General features: G+C 35.3%; 1 protein-coding gene across 1 annotated transcript; it reads left to right on the top strand.

Annotated features, from left to right (window-relative positions):
- The first annotated feature begins 8,432 nt into the window (after positions 1–8,432).
- LOC111921416 (metacaspase-1) lies at positions 8,433–12,781 on the top strand. The gene is made up of 5 exons (XM_023916997.2): positions 8,433–8,959; positions 9,287–9,617; positions 9,748–9,868; positions 11,753–11,989; positions 12,519–12,781. Exons 1-5 carry the CDS (start codon positions 8,584–8,586, stop codon positions 12,576–12,578), a joined length of 1,125 nt encoding a protein of 374 aa, XP_023772765.1. The 5' UTR covers positions 8,433–8,583; the 3' UTR covers positions 12,579–12,781.
- The last annotated feature ends 8,166 nt before the right edge of the window (positions 12,782–20,947 follow it).

Below are 20,947 nucleotides of genomic sequence, written 5' to 3'. Positions count from 1 at the left end.
AGCCCAACGTTATGTATCGCTAGCATACATTATTGTTGCAGGGTTGGTGGAAGTTTCATGGATAGGTGGGTTGTGTGAGGCCGGGAGGCTAGTTATGAGATATTTTAGCATTCCTCTAGGAGTGAGGATTGAGTGCTCACTATGATTATTTATATTATTAGGGTGTTGTTATGATACTTGAGACAAATATGGGTAGGTGTGGAAGGTAGTATAGGCCCGTACTACTGAAAGCACATGACCCATACGCGTAGCTAGGAAGTCACAACCCCCTGGGTTGGGTAGGGAGTTAGTCCCCTCTCATTATATGGATTATCATAGATCTTCTGGTGTCTTACCAGAATGGTGGTTACGAGACGTCTTGAGACCGGATCCGGGTTAGGATCGGAAGCTGGCAACCAGGATAGGCCAGTATTGTTAGAGGATCGTGTTAGTGAGATCATCCGGGAGGAGGTGATCGAGATTGTCCGGGGACGGTTGCCGGAGATGTTAGGGTCTATTAAGACCTCCATGGTTGAGTATTTCTACGAGCGCTATGCAACCCTTGCTGAGACGGCTGCAGCAGCAGCTGTAACGACGACAGGGGGAGGAGCTCGTTGAGCTTTCCAGTATCAGGACTTGTTGCTGGGACATATTCTGATGAGCAGAGGACTGCAGTTACTTGAGATCAGGGATATGTTCTGTACTCGTTGCATTCCGCGGGTTGAGCGGGAGAGGCTGGCACAGTGGCACATGAGTTTCTAGATTTGAGACTCGGAGGTTTGCTCGAAGCCAGAATGCGAGTCGCGGGGAATTTGGAAAGGAGTGATGATTATGTTCAGCTGGGGTTTTGCAGCTGGAAGCGGAATGGTTAATTGATGGATTGGACTATCATTTTATAGGGCAAGGATTGTGCCCTTTCAGTTTTTTGAGCTCGAAGGAGTGAGTAGGCTTGTGATCCCAGGATCAGTTTGTATTCCAACTCGGGGTCAGTTGGTTGTAGGGATTGGCGATATTATTTTAGCGCCGTTGAGCGCAGGTGGGTCGATGTGGCATAAGTATTTTGTGATGTCTGGTTTGCCTTGGATCTCTTGTATCGGGTGGTGAGGATTTATTGTGCGATCTATTGCACTTTTGGGATTGTAGATTATGTCTTAGGAGTAGTTTGTAGCCCGATTTAAGGTAGAGGTTGCTTCAGCTGCTACAGTTTAGCTGTGGGCATTTGAGCTGGTAAGTGAGTCAGGGTGCAATCCCTGAATAGAATGATTTCTAGAGCCCGAGAGTGGGAAACTTGTTTGGAGCACCTTTGGGAAAAGGGGTATTATGTGGGAGGTCTGCGGATAGGGTCCCACAGAAGGGTTATCCGACATTGTCAGGATTCAGTGGTTTCAACAACCGTTAGTGATTGACGAACGAAAGCGCCAAGGGAAGTAATTTGTCACCGAGGTATTAGTTGGAGCATTTATCTTTTGGTCTTCAGGGCTTGAGTGTGGGGTCATTCAAGCATTAGTGGCTGTTAGTTTTACTGGTATTCAGGAAGTGTTCATCCAGTTCTTATGAAGTGTGTGATCATTGGGATTGGCTAGTAATGGAGCACTAGTTGGGAAGAGATGGTTGTCATCGGATTGACCGTCGAAAAGTGAGAAGGATTGGGAATTATCCAAATTGTCATGTCTTTTAAAGACTTAGTCAAAGCTAAGTGGGGGAGAATTGTTCCAGGATACAGAAGCAGGAGAAGTGTTGCAAATGGGATAAGTCTTGCATCGTTGTCAGGAAGGAAGACAACCCAAGTGGCTATTTGGTTTGAGGGTTATGTGAGTTGGGAGTTCGGTAAAACTCCCCAGCATGTGCATCATGTCTTCTTGGTGCTTGATAGCAGAAGTCGGGGAAACAGGTTGGAGTTCTAGTAATGAATTGAGTTTAGTTCGAGTATTCGGTCGAGGGTGTGCTCGACTCTGAGGGTTTTTGGATTGATAGATTGAGGGTTTTGTTGGCTACCAGGGCTCGACAGTAGTTTTAGCACGACTATGCAGGTTATTTAGCATATATGGTAGACACACGGGTCGGGGAACAAACCATGGATTTCCGAGAGGGTGGACGATCGACATGAGGCCTAGGGTTAGGTCGGGGTTTAGAGTCCACATAATAGATCAGGAGTTTCGAACCCCCGGTGGGTGAGAACAATCATGCTGAAGACTTTGTATGTGTTTGTAGATCTACGTACGGGTATTGAGTATGCTACTATGCTATAGCAATCAGTAGGTCTGTCAACAATTATTGAACATGCTAATGGATGTTATTGGGAGCATTCCAGTCATGAGCTGAGGGGCGGAGTGGGCATACCAAACTCGTGATGTGGGCTCAGAGGCAATCCAGACCTATGTTGAGGACTATGTAAGGGTAATACAGTCATAAGATGTGGGCATAGGGATTGTGTTGATCATGTCTATTGTAGAAGCGCGTTCGGGTTAGATCTTTCTCCTGATCGTCTATAGTGACACGTTTGTGGATAAGGTTGAGGCAGTCCTGCTCTATGCAGTAGGACAAGATACCCGGTGCGGGCCGACTGAAATTCGTAGGCACGAAGGCTTAGGAGAAGTGGTAGGGTTGAGGCGGTAGGCCAACAAACCTTGAGAATTTCAGCACGATTGTTGAATTGATTCGACATGTTGGTATTCCAATCTAGGGTATTCCATCCCGAGGATGACCGGACCCTATGATCATTTGGACTTGGCATATTAGTATTCCCACCCGAAGGGTGATATGGGCTAGATATGAATGTCGTACTGGTTGGCCGGTAGTGGTAGGTATGTTGTTGATGGTAATCGCTTGCAGGACTGTATTCTATGGAAGTGGTGGATGGTAAGGAACGACATGGTAAATTATCGTCGGTATTATGTGGACATCTTATTCTAATGGTCAATTAGATGGCATGTTGTGCTTGATCGGGCTGAGGCGGTCCTTCTTTATGTAGTAGGCCAAGATAGCCGGTGTGGGCCAACGGTGATTCGTAGGGATAGGGGTTCAATAGATTATGACCCATTGTTCTATTTCGGGTAGGAACTTCAGGTTCCCAGGGCTGTATAGTTTGTTTGTAGTAATGAGAAGAGAGATAGTGATGGATAGTATGAGTGGTCGGCTAGGGAGTCAGACCGAATCCAGGTTTCCAGATTTCGGGTTTTAGGTGGTAAAGGGTTGTGTGCCGCATGGGATTGTGGAATCGTCTTCTCTGGAATGAGTGTTCGTGTTTATTAGTGGATTGATTAAGTGTGATATTTTGGGAGCTGAAGGACACTTTATCCTGTCAGCACCAAGGATTTCCAAACGTATTGTAGCACCGTGAGAGGTTACGGGGTAGCTGGCCATAGTGGACTTCGACGGGAAGTCTAATTTAAGTGGGGAAGAGTTGTAACACCCTGTTTTGAAAAACACTTTGTGGCGGTCTCGGAGGCCCATGATATGAGCGATTCGGTCTTTTAGGGTCACGAGATTTATTCAGAAGGTTTAAGGCTTGGGTGTGTGGTCAGAAGCGTAGGGCTTCTCACCACCTTTTCGTGGATATAAAGTTCGTCGGAAACGGACTTAGAATGAAGAAGTTATAGCACTTTAAAGCGTTTGGCATAAATGGTCCCTAATGGAAATGTTTGGCAAGCAAGTACCATGCATGCAAGAGAAGGATGCACGTGTCCGGCTGGGTATGCCCAACATAAGCTGGTGTACGCCCAACGTAGTGGAGTAAATGATCGCGAGTATGGGGAGGAGTACGCCCTGCGTACTCTCAGAGACCCTAAACCTTAATTTTTAGAGCACACCGCTATATAAAGAATATAACACTCCAATTATTAGCCTTCCTCTCATCTTTATACAGCCACCAGGAAACCATAACCCTCCCTTGAGTGTTCTTGGAGATTTGGAGGTCATTAAAGAGCATTTTTTGATTGTGAAGCCATTTCCATGCAAGTAAAGAGTATATTAAGATGGTGGATCAAAGGGGACGCAGTAGATCCGAGTTTGGGGTTCCATTTCAGATCACTTGGAGGTATAAAGCTATAAACTTTATCTAAGAGTGCTTAGATCTAGTGTGGTTTAGTTTTGAAGTCATTTTGGTCCAAGGTTGAAGCTTTTTAGTCCAAATCCGGCTTCTAGGCTAAGGGTTGCCACCCTTAGTGCTAAATGACTCCCTAAAATAGAAAGTTGTCATCTTGGTGGTCTTAATGGGTTCATGCTAGAGTTAAGACCACTTTCATGGAAGTAGAATATCATTTTTGGAGTTTGGACTTGTTTGGAGCATGCAAATTCACCAAGTTAGTGACTTTATGGATTATGACGTTAGAAAGGACTTGGATCTGTGATTGTAGCTCCTGAATCTGAGTATTAAGCACTTAATGGGAAAATGACTTAACAGGGGAGTACGTTGAGCGTACAAGTAGGTACGCCCAATGCACACACCATTTGGCTAGTACGCTTAGCGTATATAGGAGTACGCCCAACATACTCATCAGTTTTGGGCCTTATGGATATTAGGCCTCGGTTTGGGCTATGTAGGGGGATTTTGGTCCTTTGGGTGTTAGTGGGACATCAAGGGCCAGATAATGTGGGCCAAGAAGATGTTTGGGCTTAGGTTAAGGCCCATAAGAGGGATTGGGCCCAATTTAGCAAATTGGGCCATTAGTGGTCCACTAGTGGATTTGAAAAGCCCATCCGGTGTTGGGCTTTTTATATTATAATTTTGAGCCTTAGATATGGACCAAGTTAGACTAGGAGTAAAATGGTCATTTTACCCTAAGGAGGATTATTGTTTTGAACTAAGTGATATTTTGGTATTGATAGCTTTGGGAGTCGAGAGATCAACTATTCGGGATTGTTGGTGAGGCAACGATTCGGGAGTTCGACTCTTCAGTTTAGATCGACAGTGCGAGGTGAGTTATCCTCACTATATCAACAGGGTCTAAGGCACCAAGGCCGACCCTTTTTTGGATTGTAATTGGTACTTTCTTGATATGCTTATTGATCTGTTAGATCTGCATCCTAGTAGTTAGGATGGTATTATGTTTAGTGACCTGGTCTAGGTCGGTATCCTAGTATATAGGATGATGCTATGTTAGTGACCGGTTAGGTCGATATCCTGGTTATAGGGTGTTGCTATGCTATTGATCTGTTAGATCGGTTTGTTGTCTATAGACTGTTATGTGATTATCTGTGATATGTGCAGATGGTTGTTTGATTGAGGGTTTGGTTGAGGCGGTCCTGCTATGTGTTGAAAGCCAACATACCCAGGGCAGACCGGATAGACTGCAGGCCTAGGAGGGCACATAGTCAGGTCGAAGGCCCAACGAGCGGCCCGAATAGATTGAAGGCCTTGCGAGGCGGTCCAGATGTGTCGAAGGATCAGAGAGCGGTCTAGTAGACTGAAGGCCTGCGAGGTGGTCCAATCAGGCTGAAGGCTCATTATGCATACTGTAGACTCAGAGAGTGGACCAGGTGGACTGAAGGCTCGTGCGGGCGAATCAATGACACTGTAGACTCAAGATGCATGGTTGTTCTGTTTACTTATATGTTATATGTTATGGTTATATCGGTACGACGTTGGTATTTTGAGGGTAACTCACTAAGCCTTCGAGCTTAAAGTTTTAGTTTATTGTTTCAGGTTCAGCGGATGACCGCGGGAAGGCGAAGGCGTGATCGTACACTTCATCGATTGATGATTATGATTTTTGGGAACTCTGATGTTTAAACTATTTTGAAAACAAATTGTAATAACTGAATGGCTTTAAATGATTTAAAAGGTTTTAAATTGGGCTCGAATTTTATGGATGTTACAATTCTCTTGTACTTGGAAACTGTATGTATTACTTTGTAGTAGTGTACTTTGTAATGTAAAATAATTATCCTTAAATAATTATTTAGTAGTGTATCCTTGAATCAATGTATGGGCGTAGTGTTTCCCAAACTATACCTATTATAGTTTGAATGTATGTTCTTGTATTGTTTCTTGTACTTAGTAAAACAGTGTAGGAGCTCACAAACTATACCAATTATATTTTAAATGTAATGTTTTGTGATGCATTGAAATCCTTTGCAAATTTAACTGGATGTATGAAGTAGTGAAAAGTACCATTTTGCTCGACATGTTACAAAATGGTTAAAAATATACATAAATATATTTTTATAACCTGTAGCGATAAATCATTTTGAATCAATTGCAAAAAGGTTTTGAAATCGTTTGAATGTTAACACAAGAGTCATCGTGTTTTACTTCTATTCCCCCTCCTAAAAATATTGAAAATAGTGAAAATGTAGGGGTAAAATTCACATCCGTTACGTGTTCGTGTTTGGATAGCGTGTTTGAGGAGATGATCCTCGGGCTAGCGTTTGTGGAAAGAATGATATCTTAGAATTGTTTAAACATGTAATCGTATTTAAATTAACGAAATAGTACATTAAAGTGTTAGACAACACTTGATTTATGTAAGGAATTTCTTGCAAGGATTACCGAAAATTGTATTGAAGCGTTAGAGGAGGGTTTTCGGTCAAGGCTCCACCACAATCCTTGATTTCGGTCCTAAATCCTCAACCGAGGACCAGGTTCTCGGTTCTAAGGTGTTCTCGATCATAAACAAGTTCTCGGTCCTAGATGTTTTTGGCCAGCTTGAAGATTTGAAGATTGTTCTTGGTGTTCTTGGTGAAAATTATGAAGATTTGAAGGATTTTTCTTAAAGATATGAAGATCCTTGTATGATACTTGAGAGAAAAATGAGAGTGTTTTCGAGTGAAAGAGTGAGAAAATGACTTATTGTTTGGGGGTATATATATATATATATATATATATATATATATATATATATATATATATATATATATTGCGGTTGAGTTTTTGGCCAGAAAGAGGGTTCTTGGCCGAAAACGGTTTCCGTCCGAGACCTGATTTCGGTGGGAAGGTTTTCAGTCCGAGGGTTCTCGGTTCCAAAAGGAAAAACTTTGATTTTTAGTGTATTTTATTTTAAATTCTTATATAAAAGTATCATTTATATAATTTAAATCATTTTAAACCCTGGTGGACTTAATGCAATAAATAAAACTTGAAATTTTATTCAAGAAGGTTTGACTTTTATTGACTAGAAAAATAACGTGTTGTTACAATAGTCGTTTGGAAGAGTATAGAGTGTTTTCGAGAGGCAGTGTAAAGCATCAACATAAACTGGATCTGAAGACGGTGGGTTTTCATGGATAGGTTGGAAAGAATATGTGATTGAGAGGTTGAAGGAGCTGAGTTAAGAATCAAAAAAGGGTAAACAGTAAATCGAGAATGAAGAAATTTTGAGACGGAGCAGGGAAATGCCATCAATCACCGTATCTGAGGCCCACGTTCGCTAATTTTTGTTGTCGTCTAGGGCTTGGAGCACATGAACCACTCCTGGGCCCTTTCGGAACGATGGTCCTTGCGAATTGCCCCGCACGGGGCCTGAATGTTTGGTTTCTTAAATTTATGGAATTAAAAATTATAATCAAGTTGGTTTCTATAAGTGAAATTCTTAGACATTAAATGATATTTGAGATATTTTTTTTCTTAGTTTTCATACCAAAAGTCTATATATTTACGTAATTACGTCCCTATCAGATTCCAATTTTGTCATTTCTCCCTCTTTTTAGATGAAATATTATCGTGTCATTGTTTCTATTTTTTTTCTTTATATATATATATATATATATATATATATATATATATATATATATATATATATATATATATATATATATATATATATATATATTTGAATTATTCCCATAAAAAATATATGTTATTTTTGTCATGTACTTATTAAATTTTGGTGGTAGGTCTTTAAATGCTTTAGTTGTTGGTCTTTTAAAAGTTTTTGGCATGCAAGCTAAGCACTATTTTTTTTGCAAAAGTATCACAAAACATTGTAAAGTTTGCAACAATGAACCAAAAATTAGAAAAAAAATAATAATTTAAAAGGTTATTTTATTTGAGTTTAATTGAAAGTAGATGTAGGCATCTGGATTCGTCTAATCTAACCAAATCAAATAAGGAGAGGATCTTCTTAATGTTTTTCTGTTGTTCCTTTTGTTTTGTTTTAAACAAAATAAAGTCCGATTTGCAATGATCTTTAAACTTTACTAATTTCCATTAATTTTCATTCAATAACTATTTAAATACTTATTAAAATAAATTTATAATAAATTAGTAAATGTCATTAATTTATAGTGTATACTAAATTAACAATATATAATTAATTTGTAATGTGTTCAATAAAAAAGTATATGCTATAATATTTTTTTAATAAAAATAAATTAAACCAGACCAAATGCATCATATAAGAACTACAGGGGCGTAAAATGCCACATTTCGAAACTAAAAGGGAATAAATGTCATTATTAATAACCACAAGGAGCTAATTATGGAGTATTTTGTAAAATTGTAAGTCAATTAATCCATTCTCCGGTTTCTATCTCCTTGACTCTGCTTCTCCTCTTTCATCAATCTCTCTCTCTCTGATGAAACCCTCAAATCCCCCACAATTCTCGTCATTAAAACCCTGTAATTTCCCCCAATTTTCGTTATAAAAACCCTCCAATTCTTCAACGATGATGAATCTCGTGTCTTGCTCAAATTGCCACACGCCGTTGCAGCCTCCGCCGGGAGCTACATCGATAAGATGCGCCATATGTCAAGCCATCACCCACCTTAACGATCCTCGTGTCGGAGCTCCGCGGCCTCATACCGGTGGTTATCCGGGACCTTCTCCATCCTCTTATGCTCCTCATCAACCCTCGCCTTACAACCACGCTCCGCCAGGGCCTCCGCCGTCTGCACATGGCAGGAAGAAGGCGGTGATCGTAGGCATATCGTATAAATTCTCGAGGCATGAACTTAAAGGATGCATTAATGATGCTAACTGCATGAAATATCTTCTGATTAATAAGTTTAAATTTCCTGAAGCTTCTATTATAATGCTTACCGGTAAGAACCCTGATTCAAACCTTCATTATCCAGCTGTTAAAATTCGTTATCCTTTTACATTTGTTGAATCTTCTGGTAATCACATTACATGATAGAGTCAATTAAAGCGCCGACAATCTGGTTTATGCTTGATCGTTTATGCAATTAATTTGATTGACAGATTCTCATCAACAAATCCGTCTTAAATCTCTGAAAAATATGCAATTCTGTATTACATGCAGCTGATTTTGATCTTAATCCGGGAACTATATCTATGAATTTATGATTTAACAACCACTAGGTTAAATTTTTTCTAACTCCCAACACATATTTGGATTATAATCGCAGAGGAACAAACAGACCCTTACAAAATTCCAACAAAACAAAACATGAGGATGGCACTTTTCTGGTTAGTTCAAGGATGTCAACCAGGCGACTCACTTGTTTTTCATTATTCTGGTCATGGTTCACGACAAAGGAACTACAATGGTGACGAGGTTGATGGATATGATGAAACCTTATGCCCTCTGGATTTTGAGACACAGGGTATGATTGTTGATGATGAAATCAATGCAAGTATTGTTAAACCTCTTCCATTTGGGGTTAAACTTCATGCAATTATTGATGCTTGCCATAGTGGCACTGTATTGGATCTTCCATTCCTTTGCAGAATGAACAGGTTAGTTTATCTGTTTCTGGTTTTTTAGTGTAAATTATGACATAAATCTTGTTATTCATATTAATCTTGAAGAAATTAAGGAGTTAAGATGATTGTAGGAATAATCTTTACCTTATGTTTGGTGTCATAGGAGTGGGCAATATGTATGGGAAGATCATCGACCTCGGTCAGGTATATATAAAGGTACCAATGGTGGTGAAGTCATTTCCATAAGTGGTTGTGATGATGATCAAACATCTGCTGATACATCTGTAAGTTCCACAAAACTTTTAAAATGACCATTTTACCCTTCTGAATGTATTAAGTAAAAAAGAAACACCCCTATATATCTATCCCTCATTAAGTCAAAATGAAATACACATTTAAAGTAAGTTACTTTCTTTTTCTTCTATTAAGTTTTGTATGGATAAATGAACTGTTAGAATATATGCAAATGACCATTTTACCCTTCTGTATGTATTAAGTCAAAAAGAAACTCCCCTATATATCTATCCCCCATTAAGTAAAAAATAAACATGCATTTAAAGCAAGTTTCTTTCTTTTTCTTCTATTAAGTTTTGTATGGATAAACCAGAACTGTCAGAATAAATGACCATTTTACCCTTCTGTATGTATTAAGTAAAAAAGAAACACCCCTATATATCTACCCCCCATTAAGTCACAAAGAAACATGCATTTAAAGAAAGTTTCTTTCTTTTTCTTCTATCAAGTGTTGTATAGATAAATAAACTGTCAGAATGTGTGTAAATGACCATTTTACCCTTCTGTATGTATTAGGTCTAAAAGAAACGCCCCTATATATCTATCCCTCATTAAGTCAAAAAGAAACACGCTTTTAAAGCTAGTTTCTTTCTTTTTCTTCTATTAAGTTTTGTATGGATAAACCAGAACTGTCAGAATAAATGACCATTTTACCCTTCTGTATGTATTAAGTAAAAAAGAATCACCCCTATGTATCTACCCCCCATTAAGTCACAAAGAAACATGCATTTAAAGAAAGTTTCTTTCTTTTTCTTCTATCAAGTGTTGTATAGATAAATGAACTGTCAGAATGTGTGTAAATGACCATTTTACCCTTATGTATGTATTAAGTAAAAAAGAAACTCCCCTATATATCTATCCCCATTAAGTAAAAAAGAAGCATGCATTTAAAGCAAGTTCTTTATTTTTCTTCTATCAAGTGTTGTATAGATAGATGAGTTGTCAGAATGTGTGTAAATGACCATTTTACCCTTCTGTATGTATTAAGTAAAAAAGAAACACCCCTATATATCTATCCCTCATTAAGTCAAAATGAAATACGCATTTAAAGTAACTTTCTTTCTTTTTCTTCTATTAAGTTTTATATGGATAAATGAACTGTCAGAATATATGCAAATGACCATTTTACCCTTCAATATGTATTAAGTAAAAAAGAAACACCCCTATATATCTATCCCTCATTAAGTCAAAATGAAATACGCATTTAAAGTAACTTTCTTTCTTTTTCTTCTATTAAGTTTTATATGGATAAATGAACTGTCAGAATATATGCAAATGACCATTTTACCCTTCAATATGTATTAAGTAAAAAAGAAACGCCTCTATATATCTATCCCCATTAAGTCAAAAAGAAACACACGCATTTAAAGCAAGTTTCCTTCTTTTTCTTCTATTAAGTTTTATATGGATAAACTTACTGTCAGAATATGTGTAAATGACCATTTTACCCTTCTGTATGTATTAAGTCAAAAAGAAACGCCCCCATATATCTATCCCCTTTAAGTCAAAAAGAAACATGCATTTAAAGCAAGTTTCTTTCTTTTTCTTCTATTACGTTTTGTATGGATAAATGAATTGTCAGAATATGTGTAAATGACCATGTTACCCTTCAATACGTATAAAGAAAAAGGAAAGAAACTTTTAAGGCGGCGTATGTGACACAAGACTGATGATGGAGTTGAGGAGGGCATTCACGTCTTTTGCACAGACAAAAGCTATAGTTTTTGTCTCATTGACATTAGCCTTGTTCAATGCATACCAAATACAACACAATCTGTTCTGTCTTGTCTTGTCCTGTCCTGTCCTGACATTATCATATTTATTAATTATTAAAATAGAAAAACAATTAAAGTAACATTTTTTTTTGGGAACAGGCTTTATCAAAGATCACATCAACAGGAGCCATGACTTTTTGTTTTATTCAAGCTATAGAACATGGAAATGCACAAACTTATGGACACTTATTAGCTTCTATGCGTAACGCCATCCGTAGTGCAAGAACCGACATGGGCGGCGGCGGCGGTGGTGGTGGGGCGGTGACTTCTCTTCTCTCTATGTTACTAACAGGCGGCAGTCTCGCCGGAGGTCTATCCGGTGGTGGCCTAAGCCAGGTATCAATCTCATCTCATCTCTAACACCTTCTAAAACTCTAAAACAACTCAAATCAATAAACAATATTTCAAAATACAATGTTATAATAGGAGGAAATGAAAGTATGATTTTTTTTGAGTAAATTACACGAATGGTCCCTATGCTTTGGGGTAATTTGCGCGCTTGGTCCCTAACTTATTTTTTTAACTCGGAAGGTCCCTACTGTTTGTTTTTATTAAACGGTTAGTCTCTGTCTTACCTAAAAAGACTATTATTTAAATAGAAAAAAATTGTGGGGTATGTAAGGTAAGGTGAAGGTGTGGGGTTGGGGGTGTTTTAATTTAAATAAATTAAAAAAATCAATGGCAAAATAGTCTTTTTATGTAAGACAGGGACCAAACGCGTAACAAAAACAAACAGTAGGGACTTTCCGAGTTAAAAAAATAAGTTAGGGACCAAACGTGCAAATTACCCTAAACCATAGGGACCATTCGTGTAATTTACTTTTTTTGGTAAGTGATAATTTTTTGTATGTTTGATTTGTTGTAGGAGCCACAATTGACAGCATGTGAGCCTTTTGATGTGTATGCAAAACCGTTTTCAATGTAAGTTATGATAGTGTGATTATTTGATTAGTTGACAGTTGACCCATTTATGAAAAAAGAGGTTCGGGTTCTTTATAAAATTTTGGTGATGGGTTTAAAATTTGTGATAGTTAAGGATTTTATTTCATATGTTTTGATTATTTATTGTTTTAAGGGTTTGGATGATTTCGTGTAAATTTAATTTATTTTATGATTTTATTGTAAAAACCCGAGACACACTCTTTGATTTTTATAGAAAGAAACTATCTTGAGTAGAAAAAGAAATATAATAATTGTGAGTATGTATAACTAAAGACGTAAGATCATAAACTAACATGATTGTAAAGGTTCTTTGTCTAATTCGAGATGAATGAGGGAAGTATTAATGGTCTGATAGACTTTTTGGGCCTTACCATGCTTCGTTTTAAGTTAGCTTGACGAATTTTTGAATCTCGACTTATATTATTTTAAAAACGAAAGATGTAGGATCGGATTAGGGTAAGATTTTAAGATTTAAATCATGATTTTGAAATCCCGGTATAGATTTTGTTTCAAATCACTATATAAAGTTTGTTGTATCACCAGTTTTCATGTAACATTATCACCCTATAAACTTTTACCTTTTATAAATTACCTTTTATAAATATCCATATAGCTTATGATGCAATGCTTCTTGGTATGTAACTTTGCAATTGAGGTTTGTAATAGAATTCGTAGTTGCTGTGAGTTCACTTGTTTAAACCCAAGGGATATGAGATCTTTATTCAGTGCATATAATCTTCTTGACAAAACCCAAAAGGTAATAAAACTCAATCATACGATTCTAATGGCGACTTTATGAAATCTTTAGAAATCAAGGAACGAAACACATTTTGAAAAGGTGAAACCTTGTCCTATGAAAGTTATCGACCAAACTATGGCAATGACTTTTACTTGGATAAAACATAGGGGGAAAGAAAAACTCTCTTTGCTGCTGGGAAAAATGGTGTATCGAGCCTATTGATACAAATCCCAACTTTTTTGTTAAACAAATATTGTTGGTCCAAAACCCATTTGTTTAACAAAAAATATATTTGTTGGAAAAACTCTCTTTTCTATTAGAATGTCTTTGAAAATTGCAAAAATGTCCTCGTGGTATGTATTTTTTTCCCGTCTTTGGTCCACACCCTAACTTTTTTGGATTGCTGGTCCTTTTGAGCCTATTGGTTGCTTTTGGTGTTTTTCCCTTCTTCTTTTTTGTTTTGTCTGTTTGTACTCTTTTGTTTTGGCTAGCTCCTTGCTAGTTTTGCCATAATTTATGTCGCCTTTTTTCCGTTTAAAAAAATCTTTCAACTATTCATAAACATTTTAAAAGTTTATAGGTGGTCCAACCCTTTTAATTATGATTTTAATATATATATATATATATATATATATATATATATATATATATATATATATATATATATATATATAAAGGTTCAAAATGAGAACCAAAAGAGGTTAAGAACCGTAAGAACTTCTAATTTTAGATGTTTATAAAGGGTTTAGGGTTTAGGGTTACCCTAAACCCTTTATAAACATCAAAAGTTAGAGGTTCTTACGGTTCTTAACCTTTTTTGGTTCTCATTTGAACCACTTATATATATATATATATATATATATATATATATATATATATATAAAGAGAGAGAGAGAGAGAGAGAGAGAGAGAGAGAACTAGGTTCAAATGTTTCTAGCAACTATTGTGTGCATGTATGCACCAATGAGAATTGAGGAAATAATAAATCATTTAAGGGTATTATAGTGATCTTTACATATTTAATTATGGTAGATAATTAGTATGTTTATTATCCCTTTAAATATGGGATGTCAAAGTCAGAACCTGTAGAAAAAACCCTATAATTGTCGTCTTCAATTTTCTTCCTTTACATCTCTGTTGTCTCGTTGATCGTCTTCTTCATCGACCCATCATCGTATATTATTCCACACAAAGCCAACAAACACAGTGTTATCTCCTCTGCAGTGTTTTCCCCCATGATTCCCCTGCGATTCTCGAAGAGATAAGGGGCAGAGATGCACTCTGCACCAAACCCCGTAGAAATTGGAAGGCAACGAAGGTGGAAGCCCTAATTTCATATTATGATTTAAATCACAATTTTGAAATACTAGTATAGATTTTGTTTCAAATAGATCCTGATGTGAACATAATCGTTTTTTGTACATACAATATTAACAACCATATATAAACCTATGTTTAAACAAAGACAAATATATAAGTTTTAGACACTTTTCAAATTTATTGATTACAAGTATACTAAAAATCACTATATAAAGTTTGTTGTATCACCAGTTTTCATGTAACATTATCACCCTATAAACTTTTACCTTTTATAAATATCCATATAGCTTATGATGCAATGCTCTTGGTATGTAACTTTGCAATTGAGGTTTGTAATAGAATTCGTAGTTGCTGTGAGTTCACTTGTTTAAACCCAAGGGATATGAGATCTTTATTCAGTGCAGATAATTTTCTTGACAAAACCCAAAAGGTAATAAAACTCAATCATACGATTCTAATGGCGACTTTATGAAATCTTTAGAAATCAAGGAACGAAACACTTTTTGAAAAGGTGAAACCTTATCCTGTGAAAGTTATCGACCAAACTATAGCAATGGCTTTTACTTGGATAAACCATAGGAGAAAGAAAAACTCTCTTTGCTGCTGGGAAAAATGGTGTATCGAGCCTATTGATACAAATCCCAACTTTTTTGTTAAACAAATATTGTTGGTCCAAAACCCATTTGTTTAACAAAAAATATATTTGTTGGAAAAATTCTATTTTCTGTTAGAATGTCTTTGAAAATTGCAAAAATGTCCTCGTGGTATGTATTTTTTTTCCTGGTCCAAACCCCAACTTTTTGGATTGGTGGTCCTTTTGAGCCTATTGGCTGCTTTTGGTGTTTTTCCCTTTTTCTTTTTTGTTTTGTCTGTTTGTACTCTTTTGTTTTGGCTAGCTCCTTGCTAGTTTTGCCATAATTTATGTCGCCTTTTTGCCGTTTAAAAAAATCTCTCAACTATTCATAAACATTTTAAAAGTTTATAGGTGGTCCAACCCTTTTAATTATGATTTTAATATATATATATATATATATATATATATATATATATATATATATATATAGAGAGAGAGAGAGAGAGAGAACTAGGTTCAAATGTTTTTAGCAACTATTGCGTGCATGTATACACCAATGAGAATTGAGGAAATAATAAATAATTTAAGGGTATTATAGTAATCTTTACATATTTAATTATGGTAGATAATTAGTATGTTTATTATCCCTTTAAATATGGGATGTCAAAGTCAAAACCTGTAGAAAAAACCCTTCAATTGTCGTCTTCAATTTTCTTCCTCTACATCTCTGTTGTCTCGCTGGTTGTCTTCTTCATCGACCCATCATAGTCTATTATTCCACACAAAGCCAACAAACACAGTGTGATCTCCTCTGCAGTGGTTTCCCCCGTGATCCCCCTGTGGTTCTGGAAGAGATGAGGGGCAGAGATGCACTCTGCACCAAACCCCGTAGAAATTGGAAGGCAACTAAGGCGACTTGGAAGGCAACGAAGGTGGAAGCCCTAATTTCATATCAAAACGATACAAAATCAAGTTTATGAAGCTATTTCATTTACAGGATGAGACAGTAAGTGGGTAAAACCTGGATAGCTAATGGATACGTCTCGACCTTTCCCGTTCCCATGAAAGGTTTTGCGATTTTTTCACTGTAATATTTGATTTTCGATTCTTCTACTTCTTGATTGCTTGCAATTCTTCCTCTGAATGCTACTGATTTACAATTCTTCACATGGATTTTCCATTTGATTTATTTACTGATTTTCGATTCTTTAATTTCCGATTATCCTTCCTGTTGATTTCTGATTTCACTAGTATACCCACTGTGCTCTCATTCTTCTTTAATTTTAAATATCCATCATTCAAGTTGATTTTGTAATTTAGAATCCGACTTAAATAATGATAGATTGTTCTTGATTTTCCATTTTTTCTTGATACTTGATTGTTCTAAATTTGTCTTTGATGAAAAGGGTTAAGCTGGCATTCTGTCAGAATTTGCATGAAAAGGGTTAAGCTGGGGATTTTTTTCCATATTAGAATGCAAACACATGTTCATTCTATGAGAATATAAATATTACATAATACATGTGTTGCTAGTAATTCTAACAAAATACATATAGAAAAAAAGACTATGATGTAAGTGCATTCTGTAATGTATTCTGTTAGAATTTATTTATATAAATGCATTCTGTTAGAATGTATTTGAGAATGTTTGTTAACAACAAGTATATTTGTTTAACTGGTAATACTAACGAGTAATGTATCTTATTCTTTCAGAATTGGATGGAGAAGGAATTCAATATTGATCATACAAGAGAAATATTTGGAATCGATTTCAACAAGTATATATGTGAAGATTAAGTTGATTATATGGACCATTAAAGAGGACCAAATGTATTTGTTCAATAATTGTATATTCAAGAATGCTATTTTTTAAGAATTTTATTCATTTTTGATGATATTCTGTTAGAATATGTATAACTATATTAAAATGTATAAGGATATTAATTTGTAAGAATATGTATGAATCTGTATTTAATTTCGAATGTATATTAAGAATAAAATCATAGACCCAAGTTGGATGTATATGAATAATATCTTATTCATAAATCAGGTCAATTATAAAATATAACTACATTGGAAATGTATTCTGCAAGAATAAAATCGAAAATATATTTTACTAGTTTATGGTTGACATTCTATCATTCTGACAGAATAAAATCAGACTTTTAAATTTGAATTAATTTAAAATATTCAGATTTTAAAAAATAAAGGAATTAATTATCCCCAAAAATCCAAAAATTTCCTTTTTTAATATAGGTTAATTGACTAAAATGTCCCTATGCTGAAATTTGTATGATTATATGGTACATGTTACCCTATTGTAATATTATAGACCCTCGAATCATGACCTTTGATTCTATTCCATCCGGTGGTCCAGCTTTATGTATTCTGGCATACAATAGTTAGTAAAAACATAATAACACATATATATATATATATATATATATATATATATATATATATATATATATATATATATATATATATATATATTTATATATATTCAAATTCTAACCATTAGAATTTTTTTAAAAGAAAAATGAAAAAGTATTTTTTTCATAATATAACCGTTATGGAGGATTTTTCCAAAAACAAAAAAATCGGACCAATGAGATGAAGAGAGGGGGGCGAGGTAGCCTCCTCTCACTCACTCTGATCCAACACTCGACGAACCGCAACTCCGGTGTTATGTGCATGGGTGGGTTTCTGTCCCCACAGCCGGTTCCCACTCCACTCCTTATAACCTTAGACAGAAAAAGAAAAATAAAGAGTAGGTGGTGTCGTGTCTCCCGTAAGTTTGAGTTACATAATTCATGTACTCGTGTCCAAACATGGAGAAGCACGCTAAGCACACGGTAAAGACCGTTCTTAAGATTTGACCTTAAGAACATTAAAAAATAACATGTAAAATGTTAGAGTTTATAATACACAAAATTGCAAAAATGTCCCGGTAGTATGCATTTTTTCTTGTCTTTGGTCCAAACCCCAACTTTTTTGGATTGGTGGTCATTTTGAGCTAGTTTTATTACGTATTTGGTCCCTCCAAAAATTGAAATGATTGTAATACCCTTGGTGTATTTATTTTTCATATTTTTAATTTTAATACTTATTTATTTATTTTAATAATTAAAAATATAAGAGAGGGCCCACTTTTTCTCTCTTCTCTCTCTCTCTCACTCTCTCTCTCTCTCTCTCTCTCTCCATGTACGAATTCATCCCTACCAGAACTACGTCTCAGGTCCATGTTCATCTTTTCTGGTCACCCGATCTAAGTTTTAAACAACTCATAACGACTTCCTTTTTATAACCTAGAAATAGATTTTCCAATCCTAACAAAACTCATAAATTAACTTCCTAATTAAGGTTTAAATTAACACATAATAATGATGATGCATAGAAACACACACTTATAGAAGTCCAACCCGGATTAAGAAAAATCATGATAAATTGCCATGGAAATGCATAAAAGAAGAACCCCCAACCATGTATACCCTTTTCTTTCCTTAGTATCTTTATCGTCTTCCCATCTCAGTTAAGAAAAACAACTCCAATCATCAAGAAAAGGAAGAATCACAACTATTACCATCATAGATTTAAGCATTTCCATCCCGATCTCCGATCAATGGCTTGTAGGTCTTCCTTCTTTTTCCTCCTCCTCATGCTCGCCACCTTCATCTCCATAGACAAATATGTCGCCTTTCATTCTTCTCTGATTACTTCAACCACTACAAAAGTGTTGGAAATAGTGTCCATTGTCATTAACTATTTTGGTAATATTTCTCATAATAGCAGAGTCCTTTTGGGTTGGCCTCATGACCCCAATAACATAAGGAAATGGAGTTTAATAATGTGTTAATTTATTAAGAAATTAATAAATTAATTAAAAGGATTTAATTAATTAAAAGATGTTGAGTATTAATTAATCATATGGATTATTTGGAATATTCCAAAATATATTGGAGGCTCTTCGAAGTTAGAATGGACGTTCCTTGATGCCTTATGGATAAGGATCGAGTTGGTTTGAATCAGATAAGGATAAACCCTAGAGTTTGTATCCATATGAGATTCTAAGAGCTACCTATAAAATAGACTGCTAGGGTGAACCTTAGTGCCAATTATTCGTCTCTTCAAATTCATCCAACCTCTGTCTCTCCATCTCCATAACTGAATTCTCATCCCCTCTCATAAGGTCTTGATTTCGAATAAACTCTAGTTTTTAGGTTTCTTCCTTTTTGTTATTTGGTGTATTGGTCTAGTTCCATCAGAGGGATTCTCCTTTGGATCCTTTATCTTGAAAATAAGTTGGCATGCACGAGATTACAAGGAAGTCAACAAGAGGTTAGTAATTCCTTACTTATGTCGTTTTTCAAAGTAGGATGCTATAATAGTAAAACATAGATCCTAGGTTGTATGTGCACTTAGGTATAACAGTTTGGATTTTTCCGATAACTATATAATGTGCACTTGATGCTTAAAATCCCCAACTATGGTATCAGAGCATAATTGCTTTACTTATGGTACAAAACTTCATGAAAAACAAAAATTGAAACAAATATGTTAATCGTAGGGGTGGCATGCCTATCCGGTTTTTAGGTTTTTCAGGATTTTTGCCGATTTCGAAAATCGAGGGATAAACCTCAAATTTAAAAAATAATTTTAAGTGAATAAATCTGAATATTTAAATTCAATAATTAATTTGAAATATTAATTAATTCTAATCTTGAATTTGAATATTTAATTAATTATATTTGAATATTATTTAAATCAAATTCAAATTTGAATATTATCTTGAACTTTATTTAATAAAGAAATTAAATTAATAAGACAAGAATATAAATTAAAAGCTTAAATTTATTATACAGTATTATTTACTTTACATAAAACGTTAATAACACATGTGTCCTCACATGTTAATAAAAGTTTGTGTCGCTAAATCAAGACTAGACTTATCCACTCTAATGCATGGTTTAAGGACGTCTTTTTGATTTCTAATGAGTTTGATTTTTAATATGCTTTGCACTTACTCCTCACCGCCTTTCATATTTTGAGAGTGGAGTTATTGAAAAAGTTCAATTGGATTCTGTCATTCAAGATTAAAAGTATTAATCAACTAATAAAACAAAATATTTCATTTTTATATAATTCGAAAAATGTGAGTCGCGTGCTTCTCTTATTTTTTAATTATTAACATAAATAAATAAGTATTAAATTAAAAAATGAAAGAAAAATGGAAAATAAATACACGAAGGATATTATAGTCATTTTAATTTTCAAAGGGACCAAATACACAACGAAACTAGCTTAAAAGAACCAATAATCCGAAAAAAATTTAGAGTTTTGACCAAAACCCATAAAAATTACATGTAACAGGGACATTAGTATAAATCATAACACATTGATATCATTAAATTCAGATAAATAACCCAACACAAAATAATTTCAAATATATAATAGCTAGTATTTTATGATGATTGACATCCACAAACAAAGCATATCGATATTGACATACACTTTATTTGTGGCAAGGTGGCTCTCAATTACATTCAAGTTCTTCATGTCCCTTCGACATCGGCACATCGCTGTACGCATACATCTTCACCAAGGGCTTCAAGAGTTCACTATTTTATGATTTCGATATAGTCTGAACGTTAGATCTATATCTTCCGATCAAACTGTGGGGTTATATATATATCAAGGTTGTAAAAATCGCTTGACGTTA

The sequence above is a fragment of the Lactuca sativa genome, chromosome 1 (genome assembly GCF_002870075.4).
Source record: "Lactuca sativa cultivar Salinas chromosome 1, Lsat_Salinas_v11, whole genome shotgun sequence".
NCBI lineage: Eukaryota > Viridiplantae > Streptophyta > Magnoliopsida > Asterales > Asteraceae > Lactuca > Lactuca sativa.
Note: the sequence above shows the minus strand (reverse complement) of the source record. Positions and strands in the feature narration are given on the sequence as shown.

Bases quoted from the DNA above. Each gene is read 5' to 3' on its own strand.
- LOC111921416 (XM_023916997.2), top strand. From the start codon at position 8,584: ATGATGAATCTCGTGTCTTGCTCAAATTGCCACACGCCGTTGCAGCCT. The intron at 9,869-11,752 runs GTAAGTTCCACA...TTTTGGGAACAG, and splicing joins AAACATCTGCTGATACATCT to GCTTTATCAAAGATCACATC. The intron at 11,990-12,518 runs GTATCAATCTCA...GATTTGTTGTAG, and splicing joins CCGGTGGTGGCCTAAGCCAG to GAGCCACAATTGACAGCATG.